This window comes from Rhinoderma darwinii, chromosome 1 (assembly GCF_050947455.1).
Source record: "Rhinoderma darwinii isolate aRhiDar2 chromosome 1, aRhiDar2.hap1, whole genome shotgun sequence".
NCBI classification, from domain to species: domain Eukaryota; kingdom Metazoa; phylum Chordata; class Amphibia; order Anura; family Rhinodermatidae; genus Rhinoderma; species Rhinoderma darwinii.
This window is the reverse complement of record NC_134687.1, coordinates 449,329,026-449,344,625: the sequence shown is the minus strand read 5'-3', so window position 1 is coordinate 449,344,625 and position 15,600 is coordinate 449,329,026. Positions and strand designations below refer to the sequence as shown.

General features: G+C 41.2%; 1 protein-coding gene across 3 annotated transcripts in view; it reads right to left on the bottom strand.

The window, feature by feature from the left end:
* Positions 1-1,225: 1,225 nt before the first annotated feature.
* GGT1 (gamma-glutamyltransferase 1) overlaps positions 1,226-15,600 on the bottom strand; it is a 55,583-nt gene continuing 41,208 nt past the window's right edge. For 2 of the 3 annotated variants that reach the window (XM_075854087.1, XM_075854095.1), the window contains 8 exons: positions 14,230-14,387; positions 13,993-14,142; positions 11,414-11,547; positions 10,998-11,185; positions 10,234-10,361; positions 10,042-10,154; positions 5,113-5,226; positions 1,226-2,891 (listed from right to left, as the gene is read on the bottom strand). In XM_075854087.1, the coding sequence (XP_075710202.1) occupies positions 2,745-2,891; positions 5,113-5,226; positions 10,042-10,154; positions 10,234-10,361; positions 10,998-11,185; positions 11,414-11,547; positions 13,993-14,142; positions 14,230-14,387 (1,132 nt within the window). In that variant the 3' untranslated portion in view covers positions 1,226-2,744. Of the gene's footprint in view, positions 2,892-5,112; positions 5,227-10,041; positions 10,155-10,233; positions 10,362-10,997; positions 11,186-11,336; positions 11,548-13,992; positions 14,143-14,229; positions 14,388-15,600 lie in introns of those variants that run through there. The other variant, XM_075854102.1, reaches the window with a different exon arrangement.

Sequence of the window (15,600 nt, the reverse complement as noted above, 5' to 3'; positions counted from 1 at the left end):
TGATGGCATGGGCATGCATGGCTGCCAAAGGCACTGGGTCACTAGTGTTTATTGATGTTGTGACTGAAGACAGAAGCAGCCGGATGAATTTTGAAGTGTTCAGGGATATACTTTCTGCTCAGATTCAACCAAATGCAGCAAGGTTGATTGGACGTCGCTTCACAGTACAGATGGACATTGACCCAAAGCATACTGTGAAAGCAACCCAGGAGTTTTTTTAAGGTAAAGAAGTGGAATATTCTGCAATGGCCAAGTCAATCACAAGATCTCAACCCGATCGAGCATGCATTTCACTTGCTTAAGACAAAACTTAAGGCAGAAAGACCCATAAACAAGCAACAACTGAAAATAGCTGCAGTAAAGGCCTGGCAAAGCATCACAAAGGAGGAAACCCAGGGTTTGGTGATGTCCATGGGTTCCAGACTTCAGGCAGTCATTGTCTGCAAAGGATTCTCTACAAAGTATTTAAAAAAACATTTTATTTATGGTAATGGTAATTTGTCCAATTACTTTTGAGCCCTTGAAATGAGGAGGCTGTGTAGAAAAATAATTCTGGACCTAACTGTATAAAGAAGTTTTTTTTATCTTTACAGGTACACTTTAAATAAAACAATGTATTATGGTGTTTAATGCAACTTTTAAATTGTTTTTTATTTAAAAATGTCTCACTTTTTGAGACACCGCTTCTATGTATCCTGGATACATAGAAACTGTATCTTGCGTTGAAACCTGAATCCGTCAGGTCAGAGGGACAAATGGCTTTGGTGACAGCGGATCCTTAGTGTTTCTGACACGCATGATCCACCTGTTATCGATGACATCAAGTTCATAAATTAGATGTGATCGATAAAAGGTGGATTTTGCGTGTCAGAGACACACAGGACCAGTGCTCACCAAAGCCGTAAGTCCCGCTGACCTGACGGATTCGGATTTCAGCGCGAGACACAGCTTCTATGTATACAGGATACATACAACCTGCAGCTAAAAAAGTAACAATTATTCAAAAGTTGCATTGAACACCATAATACATTGTTTTATGTTTTTAAAAAAACCATATGCGATAACAGTCTTTCCACTTCTGTGTAGCCAGATGGCATAACATCAAGATCTACAGGTCCCAGCTCTAAGGTCTTCTGGTATATTGTGACCGCTCTAGAGTGTATAAGATGCATCTTGATTTTTGATACATGAATATAGAAATAAAACCAAAGAATACAACAAGGTATAAAAAGGTTAAAATTTAATGGACGGAGACGGTAGAATAAAATTTAAAACACAGATAAAGTAAGGAAGACTAGTGGAAAGAAAAACATCCCTCTCCAAAAATTCCAGAAAGAACCAAATTTGCCACCTACTAAAAAGCATGTATATTTAATCTCTGTACTGTACCGGTTATATAAATAGCTGTAATTGCAGCTGGCAAATGTCTGACTGAACGTCTTGTACTATTAAATTTTATAGTCATTGGCTGACAACCAAAAAAGACTTACCGGCAGTTAATAATAACAAGTAAACTTACAATAACCACTTACGTCAAGGTACACAATGGGCTTTTTGATTGGACATCAGTTGGTTTCTAAACCTAATCATTGCAGGTTTTCATTCTGCCCATCCTTAAATGAACTCTTAAGGTGGTTTAACACGGGCAGATATTTGCCCGTGTTTACGACCTTTAAAACAAACATCAACTGACAATACATCTGGTCGATCGGTGCTTGTTTGCTCCTTTCAAACGGAGCAATGATTGTTAGTATGGGGGTGAATGATCATTACTATGATCATTCATCCCCATGCATTTGCATTTTGTTGGCAGCACATCTCCCTGTTTACATAGGGAGATGTGCTGCTGACTAGTGACCATTTTTTTGGCCACATGAAAATGCGATCAGCTGATGAACGAGCGTAAACTTTTTCCATATACACAGGGCAATGATCGGGAACGTGCGTTTGTATGAACGCTTGTTCACCCGATCATTGGCCTGTGTAAAAGGGCCTTTAATTACATTTTTTACACCTACTAACTACTATCAAAAGATTTTAAGTCAGTGAATGTGGATGGACAGAATAGTACTTTAATGTTGCTATTACGGTCTATAGTTTCAGCAGCCACTTGGAAGATGTTTGCCCTCCATATCAGTAGAGTAAAGCTAGTTATACACACGTTTATCCCACTTCAAGTAATAACCAAAAAGTTTTAAAGGTGGTGCAAGGTTGTGCAAAATAGCGCATCTCACCATCTTGATGTAGACCTTATGTCAGCCAAAGGAAATGATAATTTGCTAAATGGCAAACAGGTGACCTCCAGAAAAATGTGCAAATCATCTGTAATGTTTTCTTTTACAGAGAACTCTCCCTTTTATAATGACAAAACAGCTAAGGATCATCGAGTTCTCCAATGGATTGTGACAGGGGTTGATAAAAGGCACACAGTTTGTATTGTTCAGTGTAGTTTGCGCATTATCATGTGATCCCACTTGCATATTCTATGATCCCAACATGGTTATAACCCATGTAGTCCCATTATATAGCAGCACTGCAGATATACCTTCATTTAATGCAATATATACTATTTTTATGAAGAAGACTGGATTCAATGTTTGGGTATTCTTAGGAAGAGATTACACAAATGGTTAATCTAATTTAGTCCCTGAGTCAAAGTGTTTTGAAATGTATTCAAAGGAAGTTGAAATAAAAGAAGGTGATGTCATAAATAGATCACAATCCATTGACCGTGTGGGTTAATGTCAGTAGCCTGCGGGATAACCTCCCTTTCGGGTGTCTGAAGCTGCAGCCCATTTGCCCTCGGTCCGTACAATGGCCTGGACCACAGATCCAGCTCTTCTTGTATACACTACATTATGATTACGCTTTAGGAGCTCATTTGCTATACTCTGAAAAAAAGACACAAAAGACATAATTAACATAGCAGACATTCAGGGCTATTTATACCCCTGTAGTGTACATTAAAATCTGTATATAATTAAATAAACTCTCCAAAAAAACAAGGGCCCCCAGGCCTGCCATGATTGTATGCCTATTAGAACGTGCCAGAGGCACATCCCAACAGCCTACCTGTAAGTTTTACACTGACAGGCAGTAATGCTTTGGTATATTGAGTACACTAAAGGATTATATAAATGATCAGAAAACTTTTAGTGCTCCAAGAGCCATAGAAGTGCTGATCTTTTTCTTTATCTCCCGGATATTTATAAGCGATCAGAAGATCGCACTGTGAAGTCCCCTAGTGGGACAAAAAATAAATTAAAATACAGCTAAAGATAGTTTATTAAAATATCAAAAAGGGCACAGTAAAAAAAATTAAATAAAGCCATATTTTTCCATAAAAAGTGGTTTTATTTTGTAAAAGTGTAAACAAAATAAAAAATGCACATATATGGTATCAACGAGGTTGCAACAAACCGAACAATAAAGGTAACATGTTATTTAAAGAGGCTCTGTCACCAGATTTTGCAACCCCTATCTGCTATTGCAGCAGATCGGCGCTGCAATGTAGATTACAGTAACGTTTTTATTTTTAAAAAACGAGCATTTTTGGCCAAGTTATGACCATTTTCGTATTTATGCAAATGAGGCTTGCAAAAGTACAACTGGGCGTGTTGAAAAGTAAAAGTACAACTGGGCGTGTATTATGTGCGTACATCGGGGCGTGTTTACTACTTTTACTAGCTGGGCGTTGTGTATAGAAGTATCATCCACTTCTCTTCACAACGCCTAGCTTCTGGCAGTGCAGACACAGCCGTGTTCTCCAGAGATCACGCTGTGTCGTCACTCACAGGTCCTGCATCGTGTCAGACGAGCGAGGACACATCGACACCAGAGGCTACAGATGATTCTGCAGCAGCATCAGCGTTTGCAGGTAAGTCGATGTAGCTACTTACCTGCAAATGCTGATGCTGCTGCAGAATCAACTGTAGCCTCTGGTGCCGACACGATGCAGGACCTGTGAGTGACGTCACAGATCTGCACTGCCAGAAGCTGGGCGTTCTGAAGAGAAGTGGATGATACTTCTCATCAGAAAACCCAGCTAGTGAAAGTAGTAAACACGCCCCGATGTACGCACATAATACACGCCCAGTTGTACTTTTACTTTTCAACACGCCCAGTTGTACTTTTGCAAGCCTCATTTGCATAAATACGAAAATGGTCATAACTTGGCCAAAAATGCTCGTTTTTTAAAAATAAAAACGTTACTGTAATCTACATTGCAGCGCCTATCTGCTGCAATAGCAGATATGGGTTGCAAAATCTGGTGACAGAGCCTCTTTAAGCTACATGGTGAACACCTTACAAAAAACAAAACGCTAAACTACGGCGGAATTGTTTCTTTTCCCTCCCCTAAAGAATAAAACAATAAGAGTTAATCAATAAGTCCCATATACCCAAATATAGTACATTTACTAATACAAAACTACACCTTGTTCTGCAAAAAACAAGCCTTTGATGATTTCCACTCTGTTTTTTTTTCTATCATTAGATACCTACTGTATCTCCCTAATATATATACGCCCGGAGTATTACTTTATTTAGTTATTCCTTTCTATCTGAATTCTTCTCTTTAGTTGGGTCATGTGACCTCACTCTGACCTCATAAATCTACAGCAGTTAATGTAATTGAGAGTCAGCCTCTTTACTTTCTGATTTATGGACTGTACCAAACAGGTCCTCCACAGAGGGAACAGAAACAACGGTCACTAACTACTGATGAGCAGACACATAATTGTCGCACGGTTATAAGTCAGGAGGCTGAGCTACGCTACCCTTATTATAACTGTATGATAGTTATGTGTCTGCTCATAAGTAGTTAGTGACAGTTGTTTCTGTATCAACTCTGTGGAGAACCTGCTTGGTACAGTCCATAAATCAGGAAGTGAAGAGGCTGACTTATCTACATTAACTGCTGTAGATTTTATCAGGTCAGAGTGAGGACACATGACCCAACTAAAGAGAAGAATTCAGATAGAAAGGAGCAACTAAGGTAATACTCGCTGAGGTGTCTTACCTTTATGGAAGATCTTTTTGCGGCTACAGTATCAAGATACAAACTAATATCTATAGGTAGCTTAAGTAAAAAAAAAAAATATTTTCACCAACCTTTTCTATTGTTTCTTCTACCATAGTGTCATTAGGGAATAACTGATTGTGCACCCGTGCCAGCTCCACCGAAGTCTCCAAATCATAACCAAACCAGAGTGAGTTTATAATGACCTACAAATCAAAAAATTGTTCCCAATGATTGCTGATAACTAATGCATAATTTAAATTGTCTTTTACATGTAGCATACAATTTTAATTCACACATTTTTGTAAAAAATATGCTGGATGAGCATTAATTTCACCATCACTGACAAGAGTTTTCCTTCATGTGTCATGCAGTCACAGGGATAGCTAGGGCAGCTCTTCAGTGTGAGGGCCCCTCCTAACAACTCCCCATATCTCAGCTTCCTGGACCCCTGAGAGTATGACAAGGAAAAAGGGGGTCACACCTGAATTTTCTGGTTTTGTGTGGAGTTAGACATTCAGAGAGTTTTGGTGGACTGGAACACTACATTGAACTACATTGAACACTATTTGATTTTTATGGTGTTATGAATACGTTGGGTCAATGAGAGAATATTTCGATTTTGCACCATATATATATATATATATATATATATATATATATATATATATATATATATACACACACATATATACACACACACACACACACACACACACACACACGTTAAAAAAGGTTAAAGGGGTTTTCCAGTCCCAAAAAAATGAATGGCCTATCCTCATGATAGGCCATCAATATGTGATCGGTCGGGGTGCGACTCGCCGATCAGCTATTTTGAAGCTCATACGAGCGCTGCTTTCCCTTCATTTCTACTGCCCACACTGTAAATAGCTGACACCAGGGCCACACCGTCCAGGAGGTGAGATGAGCACCCCCTCCTGCACTATAATTGTATCTGCATCTATAGGTCGCAGATACAATTACATGCATAAGCAGTGAATGGCGGGGCACGCAACGTGCCCTGCCATTCAGCACCTTCGAAGACTTAAGCGGTGCGTCATCGCGCCGCTTGCATCTTTGAATGGAAGGGCACGGCCCCCTGCCACTCTGTGCCTTTCACTGACGCAATCGGTGCAATTAAGTCATTGAAAGACGCTGATTGGCAGGGCAGAATAACTTGCCCAGCCACTCAGTGCCTTTTCCGGACGCAAGCGGCACAATGACATTATCGCACCTTTTGTGTCATTAAAAGGCGCCTAGTGGCTGGGCAAGTCATTCTGCCCTGCTAATCAGCATCTTTCAAAGGCGCAAGCGGCGAGATTATGTCATCGCGCCACTCGCGTTGTTCAGCCCCCGCAGAACTGCTCAGAAGAAATCAGGCCTGCATTGCAAGAGGACAGCGTGGGAACGGGAGAAGGCGAGTATGTAAAGTTTATTTCTTTTTCTGTATGAGGGGCTATATGTGGAGCACTATGTAAAGGGAGGGGCTATATGCGTGAGGGGCTATATGTGTAAGGGGCTATATGTGGAGCACTATCTACAGGGGTGTCTATATTGGAGCACTATCTACAGGGAGGGGCTATATGTGTAAGCGGCTACATGTGTGAGGGCTATATGTGTGAGGGGCTATATCTGGAGCACTATCTCCAGGGGGGCTATATGTGTAAGGGCTATATGTGTGAGGGGCTATATGTGGAGTACTATCTACAGGGGGCTATACGTTGAGCACTACCTACAGGGGGGCTATATGTGGAGCACTATCTGCAGGGGGCTATATGTGGGCACTATCTACAGGGAGATCTCTGGGGGCTCTATGGAGGGCACTATGTATGTGGGGCAGTTTACAGGGGAATCTATGGGGGGCACTGTCTGCAGGGGGCTCTATGGGGGGCACTTTATACATGGGGCACAGTGGGTGTGTGTGGGACACAGTGTATGGTGCTATTATATTTAGGGCGTAGTGTGTGGCACCATGAATATTTTATCTTCGTTTATAGGTGCAGAAATATTCGAAAAGTGATAAGCTGAAGACATCTGAGCGGAAAACTGCAGAAATGGGCTGTGAACTCATAGAGGTCTGGACCGGATGGAGAAGAAAAGACAAAAAGAACAACTAGAATAACCGTCACCGGTGAGTCACTTAATGTAAATGTTTATTCTGCCTCTAATCATTACTGTAGTCACTATATGATCTGCAGCAAGATGATGTGTGGTATGATTTTTTTTGTGGAATAGCAACTCCCATCATATCCTTACTATTGTTCAGGCCATGCTGGGAGCTGTAGTTTTATGGCGTACAAACCTATACGGCAGGGGTTTCACAAAATTGAGCTGTATTTGTGATGGTGCTGTATTTATGTACTGAGCTTGGTTCTGGGGCCATATATATATGTACTGAGCTTGGTTCTGGTGCTGTATATACAGTGGAGGAAATAAGTATTTGATCCCTTGCTGATTTTGTAAGTTTGCCCACTGTCAAAGACATGAACAGTCTAGAATTTTTAGGCTAGGTTAATTTTACCAGTGAGAGATAGATTATATAAAAAAAAAATTAAAAAAATCACATAGTCAAAATTCTATATATTTATTTGCATTGTGCACAGAGAAATAAGTATTTGATCCCCTACCAACCATTAAGAGTTCAGCCTCCTCCAGACCAGTTACACGCTCCAAATCAACTTGGTGCCAGCATTAAAGACAGCTGTCTTACATGGTCACCTGTATAAAAGACTCCTGTCCACAGACTCAATTAATCAGTCTGACTCTAACCTCTACAACATGGGCAAGACCAAAGAGCTTTCTAAGGATGTCAGGGACAAGATCATAGACCTGCACAAGGCTGGAATGGGCTACAAAACCATAAGTAAGATGCTGGGTGAGAAGGAGACAACTGTTGCTGCAATAGTAAGAAAATGGAAGACATACAAAATGACTGTCAATCGACATCGATCTGGGGCTCCATGCAAAATCTCACCTCGTGGGGTATCCTTGATCCTGAGGAAGGTGAGAGCTCAGCCGAAAACTACACGGGAGGAACTTGTTAATGATCTCAAGGCAGCTGGGACCACAATCACCAAGAAAACCATTGGTAACACATTACGCCGTAATGGATTAAAATCCTGCAGTGCCCGCAAGGTCCCCCTGCTCCAGAAGGCACATGTACAGGCCCGTCTGAAGTTTGCAAATGAACATCTGGATGATTCTGAGAGTGATTGGGAGAAGGTGCTGTGGTCAGATGAGACTAAAATTTAGCTCTTTGGCATTAACTCAACTCGTCGTGTTTGGAGGAAGAGAAATCCTGCCTATGACCCAAAGAACACCGTCCCCACTGTCAAGCATGGAAGTGGAAACATTATGTTTTGGGGGTGTTTCTCTGCTAAGGGCACAGGACTACTTCACCGCATGAATGGGAGAATGGATGGAGCCATGTACCGTCAAATCCTGAGTGACAACCTCCTTCCCTCCACCAGGACATTAAAAATGGCTCAGGGCTGGGTCTTCCAGCACGACAATGACCCAAACATACAGCCAAGGCAACAAAGGAGTGGCTCAAAAAGAAGCACATTAAGGTCATGGAGTGGCCTAGCCAGTCTCCAGACCTTAATCCCATCGAAAACTTATGGAGGGAGCTGAAGATCCGAGTTGCCAAGCGACAGCCTCGAAATCTTAATGATTTACAGATGATCTGCAAAGAGGAGTGGGCCAAAATTCCATCTAACATGTGTGCAAACCTCATCATCAACTACAAAAAACGTCTGACTGCTGTGCTTGCCAATAAGGGTTTTGCCACCAAGTATTAAGTCTTGTTTGCCAAAGGGATCAAATACTTATTTCTCTGTGCACAATGCAAATACATATATATAATTTTGACAATGTGATTTTCTTTTTTTTTTTTATATATAATCTATCTCTCACTGGTAAAATTAACCTAGCCTAAAAATTCTAGACTGTTCATGTCTTTGACAGTGGGCAAACGTACAAAATCAGCAAGGGATCAAATACTTATTTCCTTCACTGTATGTATTGAGCTTTGTTCTGGTGCTGTATTTATGTACTGAGCTTGGTTCTGGTTTTGTATATATGTACTGAGCTTGGTTCTAGTGCTGTATTGATGTACTAAGCTTGGTTCTGGTATTGTATATATGTACGGAGCTTGGTTCTGGTGCTGTATATATGTCAGAGCTTGGTTCTGGAGCTGTAATTATGTAGGATATATTTATAATAACAAAATTGGAGGGCAAATGGAGTTTTCAATTCATTGTATATTTAATGGGAGCCTGTCTGGTAGTTTTAACCCCTTAAACCGACACCATGCATTAATACATGACCTGACAATATTTCCAAACATTAATTTTTTCAGATGTAATAAAATCTATAATATCAATTTTTAAACGGCGCACACTATATGCTAATTACTCTATAAAGGGTCATGGGTCGGTGCCGCTATCATGAAGAGTCACATAGTCCTGCCTCCAAACCCATCTTTCCATGCTCGATTGACATCTCCCTGGCTGTTATACATCACTACCAGTCTCTTCCAACTGTCTCGGATACGCCATTGCCTTGTACTCCATGGGCACACACCGCGCAACGAGGTGTAGTCTGCCTGGCTTCATTGCTGCATAGCACATGCCCGGGGAGTACAAGGCAACGGCGCATCCGCAAGAGTTGGAGGAGGCTGGTAGTGATGTAGAACAGCCAGGGGGATGTCAATCAAAATCTGGGGGACGCCATTTCAATTTCCGCCTCAGGCAGCAGAAAAGCTAGATCGGCCCTGGCTGACACACTTGTAGCGGCAGTTCACAGTATTACAGCCTTCTCCCATTTACTTCAATACCCATTCTCCCAGTCACTTAGTGCTGCGGCCCCTTCAAAGCAGCTGATTGGCGGTGGTGCCTATAGTCAGATCCTTGACCGATCACATATTGATGGTCTATCCTGAAGATAGGCCAATTTTTGGGACTGGAAAACCCTGTTTAATGTCTTATTTTCTTCTCAGTTGCATTCACTTCATTTCTTACCAGAGCGGTTGATGTAGTTATTTTGGTCCCTCCAGAAGCTCCAATCACCATATGCACCTTTTTGTCCTTGTCCAGCAGGACTGTTGGACACATTGAGGACTGAGGCCGTTTACCTGCAAGGGTGTCAAAGTCAAGATCTCTAATGTTTCATCACAAATTATATAATTTCATGTGTTGTAAGTACAGAGATACCTGGTCTGATAAAATTAGCTGGTGATGGTGGAACACCAAACCCATTGATTATTAACGGGGAACTAAAATCATCCATCTCATTATTGTAGAGGATTCCGGTTACATTGGAGCAAACCTTAGATCCAAAGCTGGAACAAGATGATAATAGATGAATGCAGAGCACTTTATCCAGACCAATTTAAAAAAATCTCACTATGATATACTGTATATACAAATGAATATAAGGCACATACAGATTTTCTGTTAATCGCATGGACGGAAGATGGCAGGAGATTTGTTCCGATGTATAGTATTTGAGATCAGTACTATTCAAGATAATTTTATATATATATATATATATATATATATATATATATATATATATATATATAGTCTACCTATCCACACACACACACACACACACACACACACACACGTGTTTCGGTATATACAGTATTGGAAGGCACGTTCATAGCTGCAACAACCTTAAAATGATCTCTTTAGAACAGAAGCATTTCCATGAGATTTCTGGGTCCCAGTGCAAAATCTGTAACAGGGTCCTCACCCATCAAGTGCCATTTATAATGGTGTCTTCTTTAGTGGCATAGGGCTCGGGTGTGACTGCTAAAGCAACACCTCCTATAGCTATAACCTTGCATTAAAACGGAAACACTAGATACGTAATAATAATAATAATAATACGTGATTATAATAACACAAAAGGATATGATAGAGTAAGAAATCCACAAATATCTCTCTTTTCCATCCATCCACTCTTCTCTTACTATTGATTGATAGTACTGGTGGCAGATACAGCACTTCCATCCTCTGCTACAACTGACAGGTGTGCGGTGCCATGGTTATCTGGAGTGTAGAATATGGGCTCATAGTATTCCGATGGGTGGGTGGTATTATTAAAGATTTTCTGCCTTAGATTCTCAGCAAAGTTATCCGAGGTCAAGTTCTTCATTGCCTGCCAGAAAGACAAATCTGTCAGCAAGAATTTACACATGAATGTAGACATGATGGAAATTGATGTTAGACACCTAAGATAATGTTTAAAATAAGCTGTTATTTTATCTGCCATGTCATGTGTTTTATGTAGAAAAGGATATCATGCTTACACTTCACCATCAGTATTGCTGCTCTGATCCAGAGATTAATTCTGTGGATACTTCCATGTATCAATGCTGCATATTACCTCTGTTATATTCACAAACTTGGGATCTCCTAGCAAAGTTCTTTTAGCATAGGCAAAACGAAAAGCTTCTACTATGCGGTGGTAGGTCAATCCGAGAGACTCAGGCTTTACGCTTTGGGCAGAAAAGTGAAAACCTGTTTGAATAAAGTGTAGGCGATTAGGGTATGTTCACACAGGGCGGATGCACTGCGTAAAAGCACACAGTGTATCCGCCCTGGGCGCCGCAAGGAATTCCGGACAAAAAAAACGCACCTTTTCGGCCAGAATGTCCGCTGTGGAAAACTGCACGTAGAAAAAGAAAAAAACACATACTTACCCTCTGACATCCTGCAGTCCGGTCTTCTGGGATGACGTTTCATCCCATGTAACTGCTGCAGCCTGTGATTGGCTGCAGCGGTCACATGGGATGAAACGTCATCCCAGGAGGCCAGCCTGGACGAAGAAACAAAGAATTCTGGGTAAGTATACTGTAAGATTTTTTTTTTCTGAGTTGCATTTTTTTGCAACGGAATCGCTGCTACTTGTTCTGGGTTTTACCTCCCCATTGAATTCAAAGGGGAAAACCAGCAAAACAGAAGTAGCGATTACGCAAATACAATTGACATGCGGACTATAAAAAAAAATAAAAAAAAACGCACCGCAGGTAAATTTCTGAGTGCTTTTTTCCGCTTATTTACACAGCGTATAGATGAGATTTGTTGCCGAAAATCCGTAGTATTTACGCTACATGTGAACTTACCCTTAGACAATAAATGCACATTATTATCATTACTGCTTTATACAGGGATCACGGACAAACTTGGGTTTCCTTGTACCCGGAAACCCCCTCTAAGCAATTTAATATAAAATATTAATTTAAATAAAACTAAATAAAATCTTTGTCGCCACTAGAGGGAGCTCACTGCATATTGCTTTTTAATTGTAGATATTTATATTTGGAAATTCACCTTTAAAAACTCTAGGTTTGCCCCTATAAAACATCACAGTGGCAGTAATGATGGCATCTCAGCAAACATGGACCAGGAAATAGAATATTCAAATGTTAAGTTACAGAAAAGACTATGGGGGAATCTATCAACCTTTCTACGCCAGTACTCTGGCGCAGAAATATTGCAAAAGGCCCAAAAGTGCAATTTGCGTTGCATGGCTCTGCAAAAAGGGGGTGGGGCCCCAGCAACACAACAAATTTATTATAATTTACGCCTAAATACTGGCCTAAATTATAGTGAAAGTTTTACTCTGTGGGGCGTAGTAAGGTAGGGGCTTGTGCCGAGCCCCATACCTTGCCCCCCCCCCCATCAGACTACCTCCAACTTCACCCAATTGGACAATTATTTTGAAAAAAATGAAATAAAAAAAATAAAAATTAATGTTCACCTCACCGCTTCTCTTCTCTGGGTCGCCTAAGGCTCCATCAGCATGTTGCGGCTCATACATTGTAAGTGATGCAGCACTAATGACGTTGAGCGGTGAGGCGAGTATGTTTTTTATACTTTACGGCGGATGGGAAGTATGGAATAGATGGTGCACTGCCGCGGTTGCTGCACCACCATTTTGACAGAAAGTCGGCCGAAAGATGCGACACATTTGGCTTTCGCCTCTTAATAAATGTGTTACATCTTACTCCAACTTTCTTTCTATTAAAGGGGTTTTCCCATGAAGGACATTTATGACATATCCACAGGATATTTTGTTGGAATGTGCTGTTCAAATTTTTGTTCTTGCACTCCTCCCATTCTGCCCTGGGTGATTTTAATTAGTTTAATGCTGGTTCCTACCATCCCCAGATATATATGTAGGCTTAGTCCCAGTTCTGGGTGTACGTGCAGAGTAGGTTCCCACCTTACAGAGGTCGCCTTGTCGTGGCAGGTGGGCAAACACTTTTTGATCAAAATGTGCACTAAGAACCTCCCTATTTGTAAGTAGATGTAGCAGTAATGCATATTTATTTATATTTAGTGGCTTAGGTGGCATTAGTGTTCGCAGTGTGCGGTCGCCATTTCTTTTTCTGCTATACCCACAGGATATGTCATAAATGTCAGATAGATGTGGGTCCCACCTCTGGGACCCACACCTATCTCTAGAACTGGGCCCCCTAATCCCTGTTCTACCTCTTTGTGCTCACGCTGCCTACCGGCCACTTACTGATTACATGGTCGCTGAGCTACGCTGTTTCCGTAACTCCCAAAGAACTGAATAGTAGTTAAGGAAACAGCGTAGCTCGCATGCTATATTGCTTCCGTAACTGCCATTCACTACTATGGGAGTTACGGAAACAGAGTAGCTCAGCGAATTACGCTGTTTCCGTAACTCCCGACCATATAATCAGCAAGTGGCCGGAAGTTAGCGTGAGCACAAAAAGCTAGAACGGGATTTAGGAGGCCCTGTTCGAGAGATAGGTGTGGGTCCCAGAAGTGGGACCCGCATCTATCTGACATTTATGACATATACTGTGGATATGTCATAAATGTCCCTCATGGGAAAACCCCTTTAAGGCTGGTGTATAAAAAGACAGTCTTATTAAATTCCCCCTATGTATCTCTGCGGATTACAAAACCAGCCACTGATGAGTCTCTCACCTTTAAGAATGTTAAGGATGAGTCCAAGGACAGGACCACTCAGAGGTGCAGTAGGACTGATCAGAGAGTAATCCCCAAGCTGAAAATGAAGTGGTTCCTCATTGAGGTCCACTTGATAGTTTCTCAGATCTTCCTCTGTAATGATTCCACCTGCAACACAATGTAAGAAAAGTGTGGGCATAACTTTATAGATCTAGCTGTCTATGTCTAGATAGAGCAGTTCATTTATTTTCTTACCTGCTTGTTGGATGTCTCTCACAATTTGCTTGGCGAGTGCGCCAGTATAGAAAGAATTAGGATCATCTGCCAGGGTCTGTAGAGTCTGGGCTAGTTTAGGCAACTTCACAATGTCTCCTTGCTGTAAGATCTTCCCCTCTGCATTACAGAACACCTCACTGGAAGTACATTACCAAGAATCACTGGTGCTGACCATTATAAATGTAAGACATTTGAAAACACTGGCTAGTTAAAAAAAAGTCGTAAAAAAGTGTGAGATCTTGCTGCATTTAGAATATTCTAGAACCCATCAATAAAAATTACCAGGTCATTGCTATATTCTGGGTTTTTGGTTGTAAATTGAACATCTGCTAAAAGTATTTAAGTTAAAGTATGTTAACCCTTTAACAACCAGGCCTGTTTGTGCCTTAATGACCAAACCATTTCAATTTTTTCATCCTCACATTCCAAGAGCCATAACTTTTTTTAATTTTTCCATCAATGTAGCAGTTTTTTGTGGGACGAGTTGTATTTTTAATGATAACTAATATGTTTTGTTGGTTCTACGGGGTGATTACGATTGCGGCAGTACCTAATATGTAGGGTTTTTTGTTTTTTTACAGTGATCCATTTTTAAAGAAATCAATAATTTTTTAATGAAAAAAGGGTGTATATACTGTATATATAATTTTTATCCCACTGGGGGACTTGAAGCAGTGATTCTTTGATCAAAATACATATTTAGGGCGGATTTACACGAGCATGTGCGTTTTGCGCACGCAAAAAACGCGGCGTTTTGCGTGCGCAATAGGCACTTAATAGCTCAGTGTGTCATCACATAGGATGTGCGGCTGCATGATTTTCGCGCAGCCGCCATCATTATGACACTCCGTTTGGATGTTTGTAAACAGAAAAGCACGTGGTGCTTTTTGGTTTTCATTCATCCTATTCACTGCTGTTGCGCGAATCACGCGCGTCCCACGGAAGGGCTTCCGTGTGGTGCACGTGATTTTCACGCACCCATTGACTTCAATGGGTGCGTGATGCCCGAAAAACGCCCAAATATAGGACGTCGTGAGTTTTACGCAATGGACTCACGCTGCGCAAAAATCACGGACTGTCTGCACCGCCCCATAGACTAATATAGGTCCGTACGCCACGCGTGAAAATCACGTGCGTTGCACGGACGTATTACACGTTCGTCTAAATAAGCCCTTAGTATTGTAAAGCATTATTTCCTGTCAGTGTATGGGTATGTGCACATGATATCGACCATTACCTCTGAAATTACGGAGCTGTTTTCAGGACAAAAAACAGCTCCGTCACTTCAGACGTAATTGCTCGTACTCGCATTTTGCGAGGCGGCATTGACGGACGTAATTTGGAGCTGTT